This window comes from Falco peregrinus, chromosome 2 (assembly GCF_023634155.1).
Source record: "Falco peregrinus isolate bFalPer1 chromosome 2, bFalPer1.pri, whole genome shotgun sequence".
NCBI lineage: Eukaryota > Metazoa > Chordata > Aves > Falconiformes > Falconidae > Falco > Falco peregrinus.
Genome location: NC_073722.1, coordinates 87,142,767 through 87,167,868, shown reverse-complemented (window position 1 = coordinate 87,167,868; position 25,102 = coordinate 87,142,767). Strand labels below are relative to the sequence as shown.

General features: G+C 39.2%; 2 protein-coding genes across 7 annotated transcripts in view; both read right to left on the bottom strand.

The window, feature by feature from the left end:
• The window catches only part of TXNRD2 (thioredoxin reductase 2), a 94,448-nt gene that overhangs the window by 4,517 nt on the left and 64,829 nt on the right, over positions 1-25,102 (bottom strand). For both annotated transcript variants that reach the window (XM_055797111.1, XM_055797113.1), the window contains exons 24-25: positions 5,768-5,856; positions 5,411-5,536 (exon numbers count right to left, since the gene is read on the bottom strand). The gene's annotated coding sequence lies outside the window, so the exon portion shown is untranslated. The remainder of the gene's footprint in view (positions 1-5,410; positions 5,537-5,767; positions 5,857-25,102) is intronic.
• GNB1L (G protein subunit beta 1 like) overlaps positions 1-25,102 on the bottom strand; it is a 43,434-nt gene that overhangs the window by 10,900 nt on the left and 7,432 nt on the right. For 2 of the 5 annotated variants that reach the window (XM_027780739.2, XM_055797116.1), the window contains exons 2-4: positions 5,768-5,938; positions 5,411-5,536; positions 3,376-3,538 (exon numbers count right to left, since the gene is read on the bottom strand). In XM_027780739.2, coding sequence (XP_027636540.2) covers positions 3,376-3,538; positions 5,411-5,536; positions 5,768-5,883 — 405 coding nt within the window. In that variant the 5' untranslated portion in view covers positions 5,884-5,938. Of the gene's footprint in view, positions 1-3,375; positions 3,539-5,410; positions 5,537-5,767; positions 5,939-7,416; positions 13,260-17,799; positions 17,940-25,102 lie in introns of those variants that run through there. The other 3 variants (XM_027780740.2, XM_055797117.1, XM_005233288.4) reach the window with 3 other exon arrangements.

The window sequence follows — 25,102 nt, the reverse complement described above, 5'->3', positions numbered from 1 at the left end:
CCGTTTTCCATCTCTGTTGTTAATGTTTTAGTTATATTCACTTGTGGACACTTGCATCATCTCCTCTGTTCTGTCATGGTAACACAGAACTTGTGTGGAATAGGCAATATATATATCTAAGGTGGGTTTTTTTATTTAGTGCCTGACTGCGCTCCAGAATTGCCTGCTAATGCAGGCTGGAGCAGTGATGGCATACAGGTATTTTTAACACAATATTGCCTGACGCTATTCAAAGCAGGGTCAGGCAATATTGTGTCAAACACGCAGTCTGTCTACATAGCAGCTGCCACTGTTACTTGTAGTGACAGTAATGAACTGTGCGATGGAAAAGAACTGTGGATCTGATTTTTTTTATATTTTTTTTTTTTTAATAGCATTGAGCAAGTCTTTCCTCTGCCAAGGAAGCAGCTCATTTCCACCTCAGGATGATGGGAGGCAAGATCGGGGAGCCTTCCTTTGCAGTCTGGCACTGGAAGGTTTTCAGTCTTGATTGACACAGAAGTGCCTCGCTCTGGGCTGATTCTCAAGCCTGGAACTATGGAGAAAGAGTTCTTAGGTATCAAAAGCTTGCTGCCAGGAACATCGCTGTTTCTCAAATGCATACTTAATCACTAAGGTGATCTTTTGTTTTAATTAAATAAACAATGGTCTGCGTATTTCGTAATATTAAAGGACTTCAAAAATTTGATAAATCCAACATCGCCAGCCATTCTAGGCTATTTCAAAATATGCAAAAGCCCAACAGTGCTGTTGGACAGCCCCAGTCATGCAAATTTCCTTAAGCATCTGAGATGAGGTATTACACAAATACGGCTCCTCTGGGAGCTATCAGTCAAGACCACAGCAGCTGCGATGGCTTTCTGATCCCATACCTTTAGTTCAAAGCTTGCCAGAACATCTCCCTATTTCTAGAGGTTGTCAGCTGGGCTGCCAAAAGCCAGCTGCACTCTAGGGCTGCAAGGCGACAATGCACTAAGCACAATACGCAGAACACTTTCTAAAGCCACTTCGCAATGGAGCAGGAAACCGTTCTCCAGATTTGAGGAATGGAGACTACAGCAAAGAGCTGCCCAATCCCTAGATCAAACCTATGAACAGATCAAAGTTTGATCATCTGGGAATTCTGGTTCTTTGGAGCTACACTCTTAACAAAAGATGCTTTTATCTTGGCAACTTCCTTGCCATCAACATAATGACCAAGTTAGCCGTTACAGGAAATGGGCTATGAACACGAAGATGACCTGCTCTCAGCTTGCGATGTTACTGGCTCTGCGAAGGGCACTGCCTCCTAGAGAGGACTGAAACTCCAATGGTTACGTAGTGAGGAAAGGTAAATGCGCTGTGATAAATGCTCTTCTGCAGGTTAAAAGGTAAAAAGCACAACTCCTTCACTTTAGCTTGATTAAAAATGCACAAACTGGTACAGAGGCTACAGCTGGGCTCGCAAAGGACAACATAAAATGCGAAGACGAGAAAATGTTTTTGCAGAAGGTAGGCAGGCATGAGCTGCCTATGGTGGATTGACATTTCCAGAGACTGTCTGCATTAGAGGCAACTGAGCCTTAGAAATAAATACTATTTCATATATTTTGACAACTGTAACCTAAAACTTCAAGTTCTGTGTTTATATTGGTTTTGCTTAATAGGAGAAAGATTTGCCTTTGCCTGAGGTTAATAGTGTTCCTGGGTGGCTAAAACTGGCCACAAGGAAACACACCCTTTTTCACATTAATAAAGCTTTTAACATGTTTCTGGCAAATTGGCAAGAAAAGTGCATGTAACTCATAATTGGTGATTTAAATGCAATCATGAACAAATAAATGCCTGTTCAGATCTCATTATTTATGGACTGAACCTGCTTTAAGACAAAATTACTCTTTTTTTGGGCACCAGCCAAGCATAAACACTTATTAAGTCTTAATTTTAATCATAAGCTGCAAATGTACTGTATCTCACACAGTGCTGCCTATTTGGAAGCACGACATATTATGGGATCTTATGTGAATTTACTGAAACCTGACACAGTTCTAATGTAAAGGTTCATACACGGAGTGGAACTCTCTTACCTCAGGAGACAGCAAATCAGTATCAGTTTGCAGGGCCCAAGCAAACAAATGAAAATAAACCAGAGATGAGTTGTAAGAGACATTGGGGTAAACGTCTTCTCTTTGGATCAGATGCTTATTTAATTCTTCATTACCAGAATGTGTGTGTGTGTACTCTTTGCCTAACACAAAACCTCTTCTTGGGCTGACACAAGAATGCGCTTGTCAATTTTGTTTAACTTAAATATTATTAAGCAGTGCTGTAAAATGGAGAGAGTTTTCTGTTTGATCAGAACACGGTATGGGACTCGGAATGGTTGTATTTGCTGGTACAGTGGATGTGTCTACAGGCTTAACTCAGTTCTGTAAAAGGTTGAACGTTCTGGCTGTGAGCCAACAAAGTACTTAAATATGTGCTTAACTTCTGAATAATAAAAAGTTCACATTTTCTTGCAATAGAGGCACCATTCCCACTTATTACTTCGTATATAAAATATGCAACTTTCAGTTTCAAAATACACATCCTATAAGTCCAGAAAAGCATGTGACCTTTAATGAACAATTTGCAATTGGCGACAATATTTCTTTTCATATTTATGCCACTTCTTTCTTTTTTCAAATGTTTGGTATTTTGACATCAAGTATTTCAAATAAATTATTTTTGTGTGATGTCCTCAAATAGTCCTTCAAAGAAACAAAAATACAATTTGTGCGAAGCAGAAGTGGAAATTGCCAACGAAGCTGTCAGTCAGTGATTGCTGTGATAATGGGTATTAGATGTGGACTTACCCAGTAGGAACTGAAACGGACCCTACAATTATCTCACACTGAGCAAACCTCTGGCCACTAATAGTAATTCAACTATTTCCAGCCAAAGTACCAGTTAAAGAATTAGCCCGGGGTGAAAGACCACATATCGCATTACAAATCACCTGCACCTCCCCTTCTCTCAGCAAAGCTTCAGGCGGAAGATGAGTACCTCCGTCTGATGACAGACTTTCTGACCATTCGTTCCCCAGAAGGACTTTTGTTCCCCTTTAACAGTATTCAGCAGCACCAGAAGAGTTTTCAAAACTCCTGCACGTGAAAGACCAGCAGCAGCTGCAAATACTTAATGTCAGACAAATCTCGGGGTGGTATCCTTGCTGTTGGAGCAGGAGTTATATAATTCAGTTGTCTTTCTACTAGGTAAAGTCAGTGATTAGAACTCCCAAAGGTTCCTTGTTCCTTGAGCAGAGAATTTGAGAGCAATGATGTTTCCCCTTCTGAACTATCTCGTTGCAAAACCAAAAGCAACCTCCCAAGCACCAGAAAAAGAGACACTTCCTACCTCCTCCAGCGCTTTGGCTGCCATGGCCATTAGCCAGCGTCCCTGTGCCACCTTTAACAGAGAGCATCTGCAGAATCCCACATTCTCCGTGAAGACAGAGTCCGTCACTGAAGCCCGTCCCTCTGCTAAATCCCACAAGCAGATCCTCTGGTCACGACCCTGACTGTTACAGCAAAACAAGTGACATGAGCAGCAGCTCTGCAAAAGCCTGGCTCCCTGCAAGTCAGTGTCTCAGAGCTGGGTCGTTAACGTGCAGGAAGGGCACTGGCGAGCTTCATACAGCTGCTGTGGGGTTATTCACTGGGTCTTTCCTGAGACGTGTGGGAACTTGGTGTCACCGCAACCACCACTTTCTGCTGGTGGCAAACCTGGCCAAGGGGTTCCACAGGTACCAGGAGAGGGAGGACCTGAGGGCCGGCCAGATACACAGCAGTCACAGTTAGCCATGCTTGCTTGTGAAGAGAGACTCCATCACAGTTAGGCTGTTCATGTGTGCTTATGTATGTATGAAGTCTCATGCGTATTTGAACATACTCATAATAAAAGTACTTATTTTTTACCATGGATATCTAATTTAAAAGGAAACAAGAGTATCCAGAGAGTAACACATTTAACACTCTTTCACCCTAGCAATGAAATAGAAATGTCAGGCGCGTTGACAGCCGAAAGACAAATGGCAAGACAGCAAAAAGCGCATCAGAAATAAATAAAAAGCTACAGTTATTGAGTGGTCAAGGTCCCACAGCCACAGGGAGGGCACAGAGAACTGTGTATGTGTGGGGACATGGCAGGAGCGGTTGGTCCCAGTAGGACCAAGGAGGCCAGACAAAGGGCACAGCATGAATTGCTGCACATTTACATGGCCCCACTGGCTCTGGAACAAAGTACCACTGTGGAGAAGCTTCCAAGCCACAAACTACAGCAGCACAGGATATGTATCCTCATGTTATCACCCGGGACAAGGAGTCATCAAAAATCCCTTATCTGTTTCTTATTTAAATTAGCAGTATCACCCCATGAAGTATGAAACCAAACCAGGGGTAGATGCAAATCTAGACTGTTGGGACTTCAACATCAATACAGAAACTCCCATCTGCTGTTCAGCTGAGTAACAAACTGTCAAAACATTTACAGCACTGGGCATACAAACAATGTGGTACTGCAAGAAATATCTGTGACTTAGCTTTATAACAGAGGACCAAAACATACAGGTAACTGCTGTCCTAAAATTGCACTGCTATGTGAACTGTTAGCCAGCAAAAAATAGAGGTGTGGAAAAACTCTATAATTATACAAACAATGCTCGTTCATTATCATTTTATGGGGGAGAGTGTTGATAATGGTACTTAGGCAGATAATAAATAGAAATGCTAATGAGTTCCACTGTGTATTATAAGAGATGTCTTCTCTAGATAAACATGTCAGAACACCTCCTAGTCATACAGACACTTTGGCATCTACTCTAGATCACCTGTCTAATCCAAAGTATACAAATCTTCCCAACCTTCCCTTGCTAAACGAGAACAGAAGATATTTTGCAACAAAGCAAAGGCATGCAACTCAGCATTCTTGCTCATTTTCAGTCTTCCATTCTCCATCTCTGATTCTTCTCCACCTTCCTTACCTTTTCTCCCTCTCCCCTCTATTGATAATCTCTATAGAAATTTTGATCCTCCCTAAGAACCAGTAGTGAAGCATCTGTCGACTTCAAATCCAAGTGTATTTCCTTTACCCAAAGACCTCACCAGATCTCACTGCAGTAATAAGGACACTATGGACCCCAAGTTGTTGTGATGTCATCACACATATATATACCCTAAAGAAATTAATTATTTTTTCCCCCACTTTTTGTTCTGCAGTTTTTCTGGTATTTTTTTGTACTTCTGTACAACTTCCATATGTGCTGGAGAGACTTTCAGTGACTCCAGAAATAAAGGACTCCTTCCCCCTGTGTGTGTCCCCCCTTTTTTTCTTTTTCAGTCATGTACACCACAGAGACAAGAATGATCTCACTGGGTTTGCCTGCTTTACTAACCTGAGAAGCCTGTTTTTACCACCCATTGTCTCCACACAGTAGACCGATTTTCTTCCGTGGCCATCCAGTGTCGTGTCCACTCTGTGTGTTTTCAGGTTCCAAACATGGATAAACCCATTCTGAGACCTGGCAGTAAGAACACATGCTTTTAGTGTGACCACTGCACACAGCCTGGTTTGGGTTTTTTTTTTTCCTTCTCCCCAAAACTGAAGCTGTATGTACAAAGACAACACACCCACCACTCACCAACCACGTATTTTGTCGTTTTCTCCGGATACAATTAATGCAAATAATACACTTTGCTGTAAAAAATGTCCCCATGATGCTCACCTCAGCCAGAAATCCTGGTTTACTTACCCAGAGAAAAGAATGGGGACATCAGGTTCTTGGCCTCCACAGGAGAAGTGCAGAGTGTAGACTGCAGCACTGGTACCTCTGAGAACAAACTGTGGGTCCGGGGGGGGCAAAGCCATCCGAGCAACGCGCCGGGGGAGCGAGAGAGCGACACAGATTAGAGGGCAGGGCAGCCTAAAGTGAAATGACAACTTTGAATATATTTGATCAGGACATTTGCTTTTCCTTGTCACTTTATTCTTTGAATTATCATTATTGAATGTTATTTCTATTTGCCATGCAGTTCAGTGTAAAGTATTTCCTCTTAACGTTGACTGGTCAAGCAGCTGTCAGATCTGCTTTTTGATGCATCCCTTTTCAAGCACAGTGAATGCTGAGCTGACCACGCGGACACACTTCTTGCGCATTTGTAAATACAAAAATTTTCAGCTGTGCTCCCTGCTGCAAAAAGGAAGACCTACAAAATGCAAGAAACTGGACACCCATAATTTCAGTGGGCGAGCAATTTATCATTCCACTTAGCCCCTTGGCAAGTCTTTCCCCTTCCACCCCATAAAAATACTACTGTACTTTCCACTCACAACCATTTACAGAAGAGCACTGCAGCAAACCCATCAACTGAAAAGAATCAGATAAGGTCAGAGTTATGATCATTTTTACACAACAATGCTACATTACTTGCAAGTGTTCAAATTTTTGGTTCCAAGCAAGGTTACTTGAAACCTTGAAACGCAGTATTTCACACTAACTTAGTGATTACGGCGTTAAATGTTTTATTCCAAGGAGGTTTTATTCCCCAAAGGATCAATAAAGATGGACACTTTCAGCTCTATGTCATCGGTTCAAATGTGGTCCAAATCAGCAAAGAACAGGATGAGTACAGGGGGAAGCCTGTTGCCCTGTCCAACGCGGGAAATGTGCAGGACAATTTACTACGAACTCGTGGGGACGGTTTGTGTGATCTGCTCAGGCACACTCCCACTCATCTGCACCTTCGCCAAGATTTCCATTCACGTTAGCACCTTTGCAGGCAGCTGTGCACAAGCACCAGAGAAGGACAAGGATGACTTTTCCATGTTTTGACTTGCTGCAAGTGACCCGCTCGAGCTGTGCTGGGACAAGGTAACCAGCAGCTTCTTTGACTGTAAGTACAATTTGTGATTCATTGGAAAATGCATTATAACGTGCATTACAAAAATATTGCCACCATGAGAAGTTTTTACTGCTTCATCTGTGACATTATGAGCCATGCTTGTATTTCTGCCTCTTCCTCTTGGACCTGACCTCATAAAGGACAGCTTTTGCCACTACATACATCAGCTCTCATCATGCTTTCCCACTCATGCATATATTACACCAGGTTAAACAAAAAATTCTCTGAATTCAGTAAGGAAAGATGAGCAGGTGTTTCTCTGCCTGCTGGTTCACAGCAGAGGAACTGCAGAGAATGAGGACAGAGCACTAGAGCTACAAGTTACATGGTAAATTAAAACCACTCAACTTTTAATTTTAAGTCATCTCACCTCAGTATCAGCTTTTGAATTGTACTTAATGGATGTACTTGCAATTGCACTTCATTTGCAGGACTACCGTGAGTGTTTATAGATCAGCAATCACCATGGTATCTATAGGTTCTAATTAAACGCAATTACCTCTTAGGACTAGTGATGAAACAGGATTCTTCAGCACAATGCGCAGTTCTCCCTCAATAGCAGTGTGTAATTAGGTATGAAAATAATGAGCTCAGTGGATAACCTCCATGTTTTAGTGCCCTGACTCATCTGTTTTATATGATGATGTCTGATGATCTAGACTCATGACAGGCTGGAGTAAATTTTCAGATGATTACAAGATGTACAGGTTTGCCCCCATGGTGAGATCCAGCTCCCAGGTGCCCATCTGTAACATGCTTCACCTGTGTTACAAACCAGCTAGACTAAGGATTTTGTCACCAAAGGTCACCTCTTTGGGACACTACAACTATATGCTGTTGTCCTCAAAATGATGCTTTGTAGAACCACATAAATAAAATAAACAGTAGCTTGGCAGAGAAGCAGGGTCCGTCGTCACAGTGGAACAATCCCAGGTTAGTGCGCTGAGCAAGGAAGACAAAACAGAACTGAGTCAACCCAGAGGCTATTTGGGATTACAAGGCAGGTTTTTAATAGCATTTTTCTAATTACTGACACAGAAGTTTTTGCTGACAGACAGCAAGTGTGTGCGTGGCTGTGGGAAGGGTTTTACCTGGCATGAAACAGACGCTACACTAATGCATGTCTTTACAAGGACAATATTTCAGAAAAATACTCAGACTGGCTACAGGAAAAAAACCCAACAACTGAAAGCATACTTTTGAGCTGTAAGCAAATGAAGGGACTTTTTGCTTCTTGGAGCCTGGTTCTTTGCTTGCTTTTTTGCTCACCAGCTACATGAATCTGGAAATTTGGCCTAATATTAAACCCATGTCATTTTTTATTTGGCTTATGAGATGACTCCTTATTACTTCCTATCATGACTCAGCAGATGAATGGCAGTGTGACAGTATTAAGCATCTTATTTTAATTCCAGCAAGTGCTGAACTATAAAATTGCATCTGTGCTGTCTTCTTCATCCATGAGCTTGGACAAGTCACTTAAGATCAAGGTTTAATTAAAAGTTCTTAGGTACCTGAATCAACAGAAAGTCCCACAAGATCACAAATAGAAGTGTGGTGCCTTAAAACCTCCAAGAAAGCATCCATCTCTTCCTGCTGACACATAAGCATCCTCAAAAAGATGACATTCAGCCTACTTTCAACTCACCAGGTAGCTCAGTATCTCTGCTTTACTTACAGGGATAATGAAATACATTGTGTTACACTAATTCTAATAGATAATGGTTATACCGTGCTTTGCTAAGCAGCCAGCCACAAACGTGCTAAATATCATGACTGTGCAATGGTTAAAGCCCCTGGGTAAATTTTTCTGAAGTGCCTATGTGATTTAGAAGCCTAAGACTCATTTTCAAATAAATTTTCAATCCCAAATCTCTAGGACTTTATTTAAAGTTTCACCCCAGGTGTCTGAAAATGAGTTATCTAATTAGCACAACATTTATTTTCTTGTTAACTCCATCTAGCCTCAGGGGGACCAATCTGTTCTTGTTAACTGGGGATATCTGCAGCAAATTTAATTAAATTTGCTTAGCATTTAGGCTGGTCTGAGAGCAAAATCTGGCTCAAGGGCTTGAACAAGCCAAGGACAACCTACAGAAGAAAGTTCATTTAAAAGCATCTCAGGGCTAGATTATGTTTGTTCCCGAGTTATCCTCATGCTATGACTCCTTTCCCCTGTGAAAGGATGTTAAAATATATGAATCATTTTGCTTATGGCATTTGTTTGCAAGAGGTTATCACCAGTAAGAGATGCAACACCTCACCATCACGCTCTTATTTTTTAAAAGATGCTCCACTTTATTTCCTCCAGCCTTCCCTGCACTGGTAACAGCATCCTCCTTCAGGGGCTGAGCTACACTCAGATATGACAGAGACAACTGAAAGTATTTTCCATAAGGTGCACTGCAAACCGTCGGGCTCCATGTGAGTGAGGAGTGGAAACCCCAGCTGTTCAAATTAGTGTTTCAATTAGCAAACGGCTATGCACACCACGCTATAGGTACTAAAAAGGGGTTTGCCTAAAAAAATGCCAGAATAATTGAATTTCCTTCAAAATTATGTTATTTTAAAGAACAATTCACTGTTAATATCCTTCACAAAACTTGCTTTGCTTAGGTTGCAATTAGAATAATCTTCAAACCGTTTGAATTTCTATGCAGTGATATGCCAGTATCATCACTTCAGCATTTGATATAAAAAAGTTAAGCTTTTATTTAATGAGAGTCATTTAAAATATGTAAATGTCAAAAGGATTACCTTAGAAAAATCTCTCAGAGAATTAAAAACATTAACAAATTCCCACAGGAAAAATTCCAGCAGAATTCAGCAACTCTCCTGTTCCCACTCCTGTCACTTGTATTTCTATCACACATTGAAGCAAAAACAAATTGCTATTAAAATATCATCCATGCACCCTCCTCCCCCAACAAACTCCACAGTTCAGTTTGAGATACCAATGGCTCAAGCAAAGACAAGAAAAAAAATCCTCCTCTTTTTTTCTTTAGGCTTATTTAGAGTAGTAAAAACTCAGTGGTAAAAACTTTTTCAGGTATAGGAGAAATAAATCTCTCTAGGCATGTCTGGCAAACTGATTTGGGACTGAAACCAGCAGGTGTGCAGACATAATTACTACTGCAAAATATTCAACACATCCAGGTGTGCTCACAAACAGATATATGAAATCCCTGTTATTTTTTGAAAATTCCTAGTCTACCAGGTGCCACCCTCCCAAAGGAAAAATCACAGCAAAGAACGAGTTGAGAAAGATGTGACTAAATTGTGCTTACCCGTTTCCAGTCTGTTTCTTTTTCATTCATACAAAAACCCCTTTTTAGCCCATGCTTCTGTGCCTACCTGCACTCACTCACAGGTTTTGTGACTCTGTCACGTTGTGCAGCATAGCTCTAGTGTGTTTTCAAAGTGGGTCCCGAGCTATAACCGCCGAGGAAGTCAGTGGAAATAAGGCTCCCTCAAATTAATAGTGCAATGCAAACAATTTTGTTTACTCCATTACATTTGCAATCTCCAATGTTAAAATTCCACAGGCAGCCCTTGCAGCATGAGCTTTCCAAACACAATATCCTCGTGCTTCCAGCCTCTAACCTGCCTCTGAATTATGCCACAACACAGCGGGACTTGGAAACACCTTGGACATCCCTGGTTGACAAAACAGGCTGCCTGGTTATATGGCTCCTTCTAGCAAGCGCAGAACAAGAGTTTATGTATGAAAATGGATTCTCGCAGCCCTAATTAAAAGTGATGCCAGACAAATCTGCACAAGTTGAATGAGTTAAAGTTCACGTCAACTGACTGCAAAATATAGGTCATTGACTACAAAAGGTCTGAAAGCAGGTATATGGTTTGGTAAACAAATAGTTCTTCAGACACATTGTGATGATTTTTTAAGCCCAGCTTTTCCTTTTATATGCACAAATCAAAAAAATGACAGAACACACTGAAACAGGGAAGACTGCTATAGAAAGGCATGCTGCGAGACAGTCTGAAGAAATCTCTTTGCACGTAAGGTGAAAAGTAACTGACTGTACAATAAAATACCATTTTGTGCCCTGTAACCAGCTAACACATACAAAACACTTAGGGAAGAACGAAACTGCCACTTAGGTTAAAATCCAAAATTTTAACCTAAAATCCGTAAGTCAGGCAGCCTGCTTTTTGCATTCGTATCCCAGTCCCTCAAAACACATGCTATGTCTGTTGTGTGCAAACAGAAACACGCACTAGTAAATGGAGAATTAGTAGAAGCTCGTATAGCAACTGCCTGCACAGATCAAGAGATGTGGGAGTGCTACACAAATAGTTGCAAAGGTCAGAGCCCCAGAATATAGGAACATTCACTCATCAGTCAACTAACACCACAGCTTTCAGTTTAAAGCTCCCTTTGCTATCTTTGGTGCTAAATTCAGGTATAAACTGTATTATACTTCTAGGATTTCTTTAAAGCTAATTTAAAAAGTATTTCACGTGGAAATTAGGAATCAGTAGAAATCTATAAACCAAGAAATTTATTTCAAGCAGAAACTAGAATTAGTAGAGACTTCTGATTTAACCAGTAAGATGTACTAATAAAACACTCCTAATTTTCAGGAGTAAGAACAGCCAGACACTTTCTCTTAAATTGGTTATTTTTCACATTACTACCTACCTATGACTACCAAAGTAGAGACTAAGCAGTGATTGTATTTGTATTTTATATGTGCTTTCAAAATCTTAAAAAAAAAAATAATCACAACAGTGGACTGGGAGCATTCATTAGTGTGCTTGTGCTTGCACTGGAAAACACAGCATCTAGGTACTGTAGATAGATTTCTAGATAGAAGTCTCTTGCTTGCAAAACTTGCTCGTTAGAGACACATCAATGTCAAAGGGAATGCAATGATTTTTATATGACCTAGCTATACAGTCCTTTATTAACTGATATCATAAACCTGTTGCCACACAGCCAACATTACAATTGGCAAGAGTCCTTCCTTTCACAGGTTGGAAACACTAAATGCTGTCAGAGCTTTCATTCTAAATAGTCCCCAAATAATTTCTGATGACCAACAATTCCTGCCTGCACAGAAAAACACTTCAAAAGCTTCATTTCTCGAAGTGCCGAGAACCTCCATTTCCCATTGACTTCAAGGGAAGTCAGGATTTCATCCTCTCTCAGGAGCTCCCCAAAATTACCTTCTCTCCTGACATTCAGACAATGAATGATGGAAGTTTCCACATTTTAATTGTAACAGTCAATAGACAGATAGCAAACAAAACTGCTTATCAGCAATTGGTGATATGCCAAGAAATCTTATGGGAGCAGAGAAGAAAATGACTAATAACCATCATGCAATGCAACACATCTTTAATGATTTCCACTCAGGTAATGGCTCCTCACAGTGTTAGCACCTTAACACCTATGCATCCCCTAACTGTATCAGGCTAAACCACAATATATTACGATTTTAAGTAATGATGTTTGCAAGAAAAATGCATATAAATGTCAGTGGGTAACCTTCAGGAACACTGGAACCCAGGTATGTCTTGAGGTTCACTTTCAAATACTTCCATCTGCAATTTTTAAAAAAGTCACTGTACAATAATTATTTTCTGTATGAAAACATAGATTCAGCATGGGAACAAAACTAAGAATGATTGTAATTATTTGAAAGACACTGAGTTAGCATATGGATCTCATTGCCACTTACACATTTTGGTCACTGAAACAAAAAGCTATTAATCAATATGTAAAAGCCATAAATTAACATAAACATTAATCATTCTAATACTCCCACTGTGTCGGACTGATAATTTTTTTTCAGTCTTTCTTTCTGACATATTCGCCTTCAGCTATCAGCTGGTTGACCTTTTTTAACACCGTTAAACATTTTGGGCACTCGAAATCTTACTGAAGTAAACATTTTGGAGACAGCCAAATATCATGGATACTTTTATACCAAAAATATGGGGTCTAAAAACATGAGAGCCCCTGTCTCACATTATTGCACTAGCTTTTAATAAGGGAGTCTAAAATACAACATGAATACAGCTGAAACAGATGAAATACTAGTGTTTCATAAACAGGTTCATTTTGCAGATGAGGGAAAAGACACACATCTGTTCTGGCTGAAACCATTAATTGCTTGGTAAAGTGCGATGATATAACTACAGACAACCTTGTTTAGATAAAGAAAGGAGGCATAAAAGCCCACAGTAGTTCAGCTCTGCAACACACTCTCCATAAAATTAATGCAAAAACCCCCAACAGCCAACAAATGCTTCATCACTCTGCAAACTTGAAGAATATGAAAATGTACAACATAAATGAAAAGAGGTATTTACAAAACAGTCTCTCTATACCGTACCATCAGACCTAAAATGAATTTAAGTTTGTACACTTATAAATCATTGTAGTCTAGCAGAAAATTGATAAGCCAAGGACCATCAAAAGATTGTTTTGAGTAGGCTCTAGTTCAGCCGTGCATAGCAATCTGTCAGCCATGGGCCTCTGTCTGCCCATCCTCCTTAATTAGGGGTGCTGCACAGTGCAGCATCAGCCACAAATCTTTTGGTTCCAAGAGCTAATAATGTCCTCAGATAGCATGGGCTTAATTAAACATCTTGCAGACATTTTAGCAGACATTCCTGCAATAATCTTGTTTAGTAACAAACTATTAAAAAGAATTGACAGAGAAGAAATATATCAAGTTGTTACAGCAACTGAAGTTATTTGGCCCAGAATTATATGTCTGCAATTAAGGATTCTGTAACTCTGAGCAATTAAAATATCACTTGATTTGAAAACTAATTAATTCTAAACACATATTTTTCCCATGACAAACTTTTATGATTATTTAATTTATTCCATTCTAATTACACTTTAATTAATCTACTCTTGTATAATATTATACTGTTATTCTGGCATTTGACCAATGAAGACAATAAATTGATTGCAGTTCCGTTGCGCAAGAACAGAAACTGTCATGCCAGTTTCAACACCACATTTATTTATTTGTCTGTTCTATTACTTTCCTTTTCCTCCCACAGGGCATAGGAACATGAAACACCGTACAAATCGGATGACATTTTGTCTTCTATACTTTCTTCTTCAAATATGACTTAAAAGTTTGTAGTATTAAGGAAATGTATATGTAACGTGATATTACATAATAAAATATAACTTATAGGAAATTAACCTATGCTTCTAAAATACATCATACAATTACTAATCAATTGATTCCTGATGTACAGGGCCATGTCCAGAGCTCCTAGAAGTGGAGCTGTTGCCACCGATACTGAGCTCTGCTTGGGGTCCGGCCTGATACAGTCAGCAATACGGGAGAAAGGGACCAAAACCCATTTTCATACTTAATCTTAAAATTACACTCATTTCCATGTCTCAGTTTCAGAAGACACTGCATTTTAATTTTGCATGGCTACCTTGGATTTAATTAAAACAAAAGTATATGAATTCTTTTCTTACTCTACAAATACTATATTTCGATTAAACTCCAATAAAAGAAATATATACAGGTATTTTATTACACACAGAATTTGTAGGTTTGTATTTTATTCTGTTTTGGCCATACTTGAAGTAAAAATGACTGCTGTTTACAGTCAGAAGTCCTCAAGCTCCTTTGAATATGAAGGTTCCTAAAATTCAGTTCTTGCACATTTCATGGGAGGAGACACCCAGTAGTGACTCTTAATGAAGACACAATGAAGCAATATACTTTTCACGTACTTTTAAAACTTCTGCTGGTGTTCCTGTCTATATGCTTGCTTCTGCATTATTATTATGAAATAACCCCTATTGTATACGCCTTATCAAGAGTGAGATGCCTTGCAGAGGCAGCCAATTAAATTAAAATGCACTGCAAGCTGAGCTCAGACAGTGCTTTCCAAAATACTTCCTTTCACTTTGTTCACACAGTTTACATTTCATAGACTTAAGAAGACAAGTACAAAATACATTCACAAAATACATATTTCTTAAAAGAGGAGAAAATATTCTGCACTTAATTGAACCAGCTAAGTACTTTGCCAGCATTGCTATAGTGGGAGATGATATTTATATCATCAGAATTTGTACCTGTTTCCTAACCCCCTTTTTAATATTCTAAACATTTGTTTCATAACAATTAAAAAAAATATACTTTGAAACTGCAAATAGCAAACAGGATAAACTGACATAAACACAGAAAGAAAAATAACCAGAAGTGATTCCTATTTGTATCCAGCTCTTGTTTTACATTCTGAATTTGGATCTGATCTACACCCACCCAAATTGCTAGATTATATTGCTGAGGCTGCTCAAATGAGGAAGCGTTTTTGCAGGATTCATTCATTGTACCAGTACTTCATGAAGCATTTTCTCTTTGGAAGGTTTCTGCTTCTGTGTAAACTACTGCATGTCTCTGAGACCAGCATTATTATGGGTCATTCTTTGTAGATAGAGAAATGGATGCAGGGACATAAGTGACCTCCCAAGGTGGCACAGTCACTAGAACCGGAGTTAGGTCTCCACTCACTGACTCCAGGCACAGCCAGTCTCTGCCTGTGGCCAGTGAGATTCACATGCCATGCAGTATTTTAAGAAACAAAGTAATGTAGACAGTACTTTAATCTGCATCAATTCATTAGGCTAAAACTTCAAATCCTCATTCAGGTGAACTCTCAAGGTCAGAAGCAACTGCATTTCAGTAAAGACCACACCATTTGGTACCTATATTTTATTTTCTCCAAGAACCCCTTCAGTATTTAAAAAAGGGAAGACTTACTGTTATGTGTGTCACTTTTAAATATATGAGTCAAAGTTACAGATTATATTTTTATGCTATGAAATATCCCCCAAAATTCAAGCTTAATTACTAATAGTATGTGTCATTTGTATATTAGGATTCCCATCCAACACAGCATAAGTATTTGGATAAGCCAAGTTATTGGAGAGCAAGTAAGTCCAAGAAATCTAATAAGGATCATTATAATTCCAGTGCAAACAGGAATGACATTTACAGGGCAAATATTACCTAAATATCAAATAAAATGTTTATTTTAACAGTTTAGGCTAAGCTTACACTTTAGATACAAACCAACAATCGTTCCTTCATGCCAGTTCGATCATGTAAGTCTATATCCACTTTGCATAACCACGTAGGATGCATTAGTTAAATATGCTCATCTCCAAGGCTCTGATACAAGAGTAGCCATACGTTAAACTGCTAAATTTTAACAATTTAGTTGTTTGTGAGGGATATTAATGAAAAGCTGGTCCCACATTTAACAGTGGTTGAATACTGATGATGCTTAATCCCCAGTTTCTAGTACTGACTATTTCCTATGTCCCGAACAGTTAGTTTCTCTATAGGAGTAAAGCTAACTACTATTTAGCAAATGAGAGAAGACCAAAGTTACCAAACAGAGCTACATAGTTTACGCTGTGACACTATGTTACATGTACACATGGCTCCTCTCATCCATGATAAACTACCCCTGACCAAAACAGTAGTGAAAAATGCAGAACTATTTCACCACATAAATTTGAAACTTTGAACAATTCTGCAGTACCTGAACTTGAACTCCCAGCCTTTGAATGTGGGCTGAACAGCCCCCTATTGTACCGCACTTTTATGCTGGCAGGAACTGAAGTGTCAATCTTTCATCAGATAATCAGATTATGTCATGTTCTGACCAAATTCATTAGGAAAACTTTTACCAACCCTATTATCTCAAACCAGAAAATCTAGATCAAAGTATAACCAATTTTACAGCACAATAAAACTGTTATAAATATTTAAACACTAATTAAAAGGCCTCTTTTGTTAAAAGTAAATAAATAATTGAAAGCTGCCTCTTCTTATAAATGCTATTGAATGCAACCATATTTTTCTCATGCTTTTCAGAAAAACAAGACCTATATATGGCGAAGAGTGGGAAGAAATGCACTTAAAAGCAGTCATTTGAGAAGAGGAGGGTTGCTAGACTTTTAAATCATTTGCCTAAATTAAGTCACACTGAGAGCTCATTCTAGTGACAAAGCATTAACCCCTGAATGTCTTTGCTAACTCCATTCATATCGGACAATCATATCTACTTACTTCATGCAGATGTACTGGATGGATACCACATCCAAAAGAAGAGAAGAAATACTTTTTAACAAAATCCTTATCAATGAGTAATTTCTCAATAATGCAATTATACTGTAATTCGTTTTCTTCCTAAAATATGCATGATCTTGTCTCCTAAAAGGTAGATAACCATAATTAAGTTTGGCAGATGTATTTTCTGCGGTTTGAGCAGATATGACATCTGCATAAAACAAACACTGAACGTGACAGTACTAAATATTTTCCCTTGTCTCCATTTCAGGCGGATAGCAAGCATGGCATAAAAGGGAATTGAAGAATTCATATTAATATAATTAACAGCAAGGAACTGGGTTTAGACTAGTCCATGAGCAGGAGCAGTGACAACAATAATGACAGGACAGTCCATCAATATTGATTTCACATATTTTTCAGTACTACAATCAGATTCTCCATCTGTAACTCAAACTTTAAAAGTATGATAATTTACGGAAAGGAGATTAATTTAGCCATTTTGAGTCAAAGACCTGTTTCATAGCTTCATCCCAAATCCCGTATATTGTTAGGATCCCTTTCCCCTTTGAAGACTTAGTGAATGATTGAAGCTTCTACTTTCTGAGAAGCAGATAACACAAGACTAGTAATCTGACTCTAAGCCACTGGATAAAGGCAGTTTGTTTCCTCTTAGCCCATCTGTCAACACCTCTTCAGTAATTAGTCCTAATTATTACAAAGGGCTAGCCTCCCATTCGCATTATTAAATCAGAAATAGTATCATAGCCAGGTATCTTTCAACGCCTACCAGACTGGCGACCTTCGATTTCATTGAATCTTCTATCAGTATCCGCCTTTGGAAGAGCCTCGGCAGTAATTTTAGCATCAGCTTCAAAGATGCAGATCCCACAGTGGAATTCCAGGGATGCATTCATATACACACCCACATCATGTGACAGGAGAGCAAGCAACACAATTGACCTTTGCATTGTTCTCTAAACTCCCGTGATATAAAACACACATCTCTATTTTATACAATAGAACTGTTTTTCGCCTGCGTGCTTAGAAGTGTCCTTTGAACTAAATGCTGATAGGAAAAATAGTGAAACTGTGTCTGTAAAGATGAAGGTCAAATCTTTGTTAGGAAAACAATACATCTGAAACTTTTTCAGATCAAGATAAATTTGCAAGAAGCAGATACTAACTAAAAATATGCATAAATGTATTTGTGTGAAGAAGATTTAGAAGGGGTTTTTTTTTGTTTATTTTTGCCTTAGCTGAAGTACTTCCACAAAAACTGGAAAACAAAAAGGATGATGACACTGAAACTCTCACAGAACCAAAGCTCAATTAGCTGAGGCTTTAGTCAGACAGTTTTAAGATCTTCATTTGTGTTAACATTTATTTAACTGAAACAAGAGAAAAAAAGAGATACTCTTAAGAACCAAACACTCAATTTCTTTTGATTAAAAGCCAAACATGTTTCCCAATAGCACATCTGAGACAACTAAGTGGAGATTTGTTTACACTGGATTTTTCATCAACAGCAGAGTGCTAACAGTTTCCTCAGACACAATGAGCCAACTGGAGCTGCACTGGTACCGTTTACAGCTTGTATAAGTATCTAACTAAAAGCTTGTGCCCAGAGCAGAGCAGCTACACAAATATTCAGAAATCTACATGTGTGAACAAAGCCCACATCCTCTAATTAAAATAGAGAATATTTTTGTTTATATGCTTAATATTTCAAAAAATAAAGCATACAAGAGACTTTTTTTACAAAAAAAATTAAAGAACGTATCTCTGTCCTATATTTAAGTGATTTAATGATATTTCTTCCCTCTTTGCAGATCTCCTCTAAATGCTACAAATGTTGATAAAACCCCCAATATCTAAATAAGTAATTTTAAAAATATATAAATAATAAAAGAGCTAGCTACAATATTAGAAGCAGTAGCCTAAATTTTTAGGGTTTGACTGATCAGGAATTGTGCAGGCACTGAACAGGGTATATGGGGACAATGCTCCAACCTTCAGGGATGTCATTGTAGCCCTGTGGCGTCACTAAAGCAGCGTGCCTGGAACATGGACCACATCCCAAGTTCTGGGCCCCTGATCTGTGGATGTGGTCCGCCCAAAGTCCCCCTTCTGTCTCATACTCTCAGTTTGGCCTGCTTGGAACTAGCACAAAGGCATCTCAGTAGCACACAGTATTGGAGCATGAAGAAACTACTCTGATCCAGCTTCCTGCATACTTGTCCTGCATACCTTCCTGCTAGAGTACTCATGGCACCATACAGCTTCACTGCACCTGGATAACTTTTCACTTTAGAGATAACTAAAACCACTGCCAAGAAAAATAAGCATACAAACTTAAAACTCATTTTCCAACTTGTACATTTTCCAAATAAATGCCATGTTAGTAACATGCACAGTAACAGGCAGGCATTTGACTATCAATGGATCAGACTTCAAAATACATTCATATTTCAGGTATTAACAATGCAGTATTAACACATGATACCGATTTTTTTCTTCATTATCCTTATGACAATTCAGTGTACTAACAATAAGAACATTTCAAAGGAAAACATTGTATGGTTCTAGTACTGCAGAAAAAAAAGCCCTGCAGGGTCATACGAAGACTCAGTGTGACTGTCGAGAAAAAAAAAGAAATGGTCCATCTAGCCTAGCATACTGTTTTCAGCAGTGGCATGCTATTTAGAGATGCTGTTTAGGGGAAAGACAGAAACCCGACTGCCTTTGCAGTGCATTTCCCCCCCATACTCCTCCATGCACAATTGCTCTATTAATGATGTTACAGGGCACATAATTTCACTGTCTATTTGTAGTCCTGCTGTCTATGAAATTGTCTAATCTCTTTTGAACCTGCTGATACCGTTGCCTATCTGAAGTTTCAGAAAATGAAGGATTATCTTATTTGTTTTAAACCTGATCTACTAGCTTCACTGAGTACCCCCTAGCCCTTGCATTGCAGGATTTGGAGTGCAACAGTTTAACATCCAGCTTTTGTATCACTTTCATGATTTTGTAAATCTCAGTGATAAATATGTGCCTTTCTCCATAAAGAGTACCAACCTGTTCAATCTCTCCTCATATAACAGTTACTCCATTTCCCCTGATCATTTCAGTTGCCTTTTTCTGCACCATCTCTAACTCCACTAAACCTACCTGGAAAAGCAGAGAACTGAGCATAGCACTTCAGATACAAGCCCAGTGAGGTTTTCCTTAGTAGCAAAATGACATTCTTGATGCGATAAATCCTCACCGACCCCAAAAATCACATGTCACTTTCAAGAGAGAAGTTACTTCTTTCTGCAACAGATTTAATTCCAGCTAATACACCTGGCAAAGAAGATACTTTTGCTCTCAGTAGTTTTAAGATTTCTGCTGCAGGGCAAGCCAACAGAGAAAAGGCTAAGTGTAAGGGTACTGTCCAAGGATCTACATCCGGAAGAAATAGCATAATATTTTAATAGTACTTCCTAAAACATGTAGACTTCCTGGAATTACGAGTTAAAATCCCAGAGGAACTGAAAATGTTCTCTGTCCATTCAAGCCTAGCAGATTGCTTCCCTACACCACTGTGTATTTTTCGGGGAAGAATTTTAAAGGTCTTATCTGCTCTACATGAATGCTTGAGAGCTGTGGTCCATTTTTATAGCAATAAGCCCTGTAGCTTCTCTTGCTGACTGGGACGAAAATCCCTTTAATACATCATGCTAGCAGCTGTTTCTCTCCATTCCCCCTACACAAATTTAAGTGACATATTTCACAGTAAACCAGATCCTTCCTATTTTAAGATTACTTCATACTATACGGAAATATTAGAGTGGTAATGGGTTGGTCTTTTCCCTTGATTTTCAATTCATGTCATTAACTTCCACGGAAGTAAAAGTGTTTGGGTCAAAAAGAGGCAACATTTATAAAAGCATACGTGCAGATGTAATCTCAAAAGAAAAGAAAAATCAGATGCCAGTAGGAAAAACAAAAGGAAATGTAACTTTGTTCCAGCTGCACGAGCCACCCAAGCACTGAGGAGGCAGCACTGAAATCTCCCCAAAACCATGCACAACATTGCTGCAGTGTAACCTCGGCGCTACCATGGCCTCGCTTATGCCACCACATGCCCAAGCCTACCAGCAAGAATCTATGAGGACACGGAAGCCACCTCTCCCTGTGGTCACCCAGAAACGCCTGTCTCAAAACGGCAACAAAATGGATGGATCCCATTGCCTTTATCTGGCAGTTTTGCCCAAGTGCAGAGAGGAAGATGAGGCCCCATGTTCCCAGTGTAGCCCTTGCAGGAGGAAATGAGATCTGGATTTCATGACATTGCTGGCAAACTACCTCTGCAAAGCAGATATTCATTTTCAGATACTACACATTAGAATGTTTTATATAAATGTACTTCTGCAGTTTCCACTAAGGCCCAAAATACTTACATCAATAATTACACAAAGGTAACACCACTAAACTAACACTAATTTTAAAGAGACTGCTCACACCGTGAAGATGTTCACTCACATCTACAACAGCCATGGAACATTACCTTAGCAACTGGCTTTAGCTCTCTCAAACACAAAAGTCTATAATAATGTGCTTTGTATAAAACCAGACTATAGTTTAACCTGCAAGGTCTTTGGTATGCTCCTTTTCCAAGTCTGCAAGTACTACTTTCAGGGAAGAAGTCTGTGCCAAAGTATATTATACCTACTATGGCAATAAATTCTTCATGGATGAGGTTTTATACATAAATTACCTTCATTTGCAGTCTCTGAATGCTCTTCTAAATTTTATGGGATAATATGAATTATGAGCACCCATGTATTTCTTGTAGGTATAAATGTGAGACAGATTTTTTTCTACTACATGCAAAAGATTATGCAAGCAAGTTGTACTCTACACCTCTCTGCCCCCACCCGCGTTGAACAAATGTGATAACACAGACCATTCAATTGCTTATGAGAAGTGTACAGTCTACTATAAAGATATATATGTATGAATTAGGTCTAACTAGCATTAAATATGAATCACATGGTTAAACAAAAGCATAAAAAATATCTGAAAGGTTTTTTCTAAACCTTATAAACCTAGATTTCTTAATCTGTTATTTCTTGGTTTAGTTATTGGTACATTTATGATTTGGCAAAATAACTCCTTTTAAATAAATTGTATATTTAAAGTGCATATTTTATATTTAATTGAAGCTACCATCGTAATCTTTACAAAACTTGGCTGCATTTCAGTGACTTGGCTTTAGGTATTTTGCTGGTTCTGCTGGATTTTTAAAACCCTAGAGATCTGTGAATGGAATGAGTCTGTTCACTGTTATTATTAGTCTCCAGTAAATACTGTTGGTGACCCACTGGAACCTAAATCCTAGCCATTCTTCATGTATCTGTTGAACACTGGGTGCTTTGGACTCAGTTCATACACAACACTTGCCTCAGAAGTGAATTTCCAGGTTTCCACAGGAGCTCCAATTTCAGGAATCACTAGGAATGTGAACTGGCAAACAGTACCTGGACCCCAATTCTGCGAATTGCTCTACCCCCAATATCAGAATCAGCTTAGTAGTTTCAAAGGCTTCGTAGGTCCAGGATCAGCCATTTTTCTGCAAGGACACACTCTTGGTCCACTGCATTAAAAAGCAACAACACTTTAAAATGCACCTACTCACAGCCACTGAAAGCAAGAGGCAAAAAAGCAGGAATGGTACAGATGGTATGGGAATGCTTGCCCTGCTCCCACGATAGCGGGGAAAGGATCAGGCATGAAGGCTCATCAACAAGATCAGACAAAAGAGAAAACACTGAATCATATTAAAGTAATTACCAGAAAATAAGACTTCTGTAAAATATTTGCAATCAGCTAGTTTGAGCCTTCAGGCTCAGTCTTGTATAGGGCTGCATGTAGCGGCACCACCCCAGGAGGCGCTCCAGGAAGAACGGGTGACTCACAGTCACAGTTCCTCCCTGGCTCCCTTCCTCTTGCATGGGAGAACAAATAATTTCACCCTGTCCTGAATGCAATGTACTCCCACGTTACACCTAACTAGCTTGATAGTACAAAAAGCCATGGCCCTGTTCCCTTTCTGCTTGCCCTACTTATAGGACCATGAGGGAAGGACCCCATAAGACCCCATTGTCTCTCCCATCTCCTCACACTCAAAACTCCTGTCTAAATCAACCATATGGGACACATTTACTTCCCACTCCTGCCCTGAGGTGCTACTAGGGACAGGAATAATCTAGCATGGAGATAGCATCAGCATGAAGGAGAAGAGAATCCTTGTTAGGAAGAACATATGTCGTCACTCCATAATGATAACCACATTTAATGGGCACAAGCATGAAGGCATGAATTTCAGATATTTTCCCCTTATTTTAAAAAATAGGGGGTTATTATAAATGCCCAATTATATTATCAGGCATTATACAATATTTATGGTATAAAAATCACTACAATTAAATGCTAAGTGCTGATTTCAATTATTTAGCAGTGGAGCAATAAAGTAAGCAAGTGCCTTTAAAAGGTTATTTTCACAGACTAATCACAGAATACGGAAAGAGCTACAAAATGACCTGTCAGGACCTTAGAAGTCCCATAGCAAGACATGAGATTTAAGGTGCAATGATTCTCAGGCCCAGTGTCACAGTGAAGCTCTGCATCCCTCAGATCCACTTCTTTGCTGCCAGCTTGAAATGGAGCTAGTATATGGAAAAAGAGAGGAGTGAATTCCCACCCTGACTGGGTTTAGAGTTACTATGTCACCTTAAAACTAGTCACTTGGGAAAAACAAAGGCTTATACAGAGACTAAAAATATTAAAGATCTGAAGCAGTGAGGTAGTTCAGTCCACAGCGGCCATGTCAGCACATGCCTCTCCACTGAAGGACCTGGGCTGTGCTCATTATTGTTGGAAAACCTTGCGAGATCATATTAAAAAAAATAATTTTAATTGGAAAACTAGTTCCAAAACATAACCTTTATTGAGAAATATCATCCAAAACATAGGAAACAAAAGATACTCCCAGTACATATTCTCAATAAGCTATCTGTCATCGAAGGGGGGAAAAAGACTGCAATATTAAATATTACTGATTCTATTTCAGAGCTAAATAACAGTCTTGGACAAATGGTGACAAAAACATCCAGCAAGCAGGAGTGAAGCCATGGGTAAACCAGGTGCTATACTGTCCTTAAGCAAGATGCAACGCATGCTGTCCTCGACAGATACCTCTGCCAGCCACTGAAGGGGCTCCTTCCTTTTTGGCATAACTGATGTTGCTTAAAGGAAAGACCTCCAGCACAGCTCCAAATCTGCAAGGCTCAAGTGCTGTCAGTGTGCCAGCCTCATCCATACAGGCCAAAATAATGGGTGGATGTGGAGCACCTAAACTGCCTTCACCTCAGCTGGGACCCTTGCAGAAGTTGGGATGGATGACACTGAAAAATTCTTCACATTTGGCATTACATTAAGAAACTTTTACATAAAAAAATGGAATGCGGCCCACTTCCACTCACGTTTCTGACAAACTTTTTTTTCTAGGTAGATTTTCAGGCAAACGGGAAACGTCCAGTTTCACCTAAATGTCCCGTAAACTAAATAAGGCTGATTATTCTTTGCTTCCTTTCATGCTGCTTCTTTACCAAGAACAAAACACAACTTGTCGAAGAACACATTTCAAAGCAGGAATAATAACCATTTCCAACCCCACAACTCCATTTTTATTATAAATAAAAAACCCCAAAGGTCTTCCATTAGCTTCAGTGCTTGGGAGGGAGTGGGAAGAATGATGTGTTAAGCTGCAATGGAGGAAGTACACATGCCAACTGGAAAAACGGACTATAAAAAGCTTTTCTTACACAAACACAGGAGGAAGTAACCAACACCCTCAATTGTTGAAGTTAAAGGTGGGGGGCCTAAACACACAACTAGGGAAAAAAAAGTAAAAAAAAAAGTCCCGAATGTTTCACATGTTCCCAATTACTGTCTAATTTGAGAGCCTTGTTCAATAAGGTCAAACTGTTACCAGCAGCAGACATGGCAAGCCTCATGTAAAGTGCATAAATGCTGTGTATC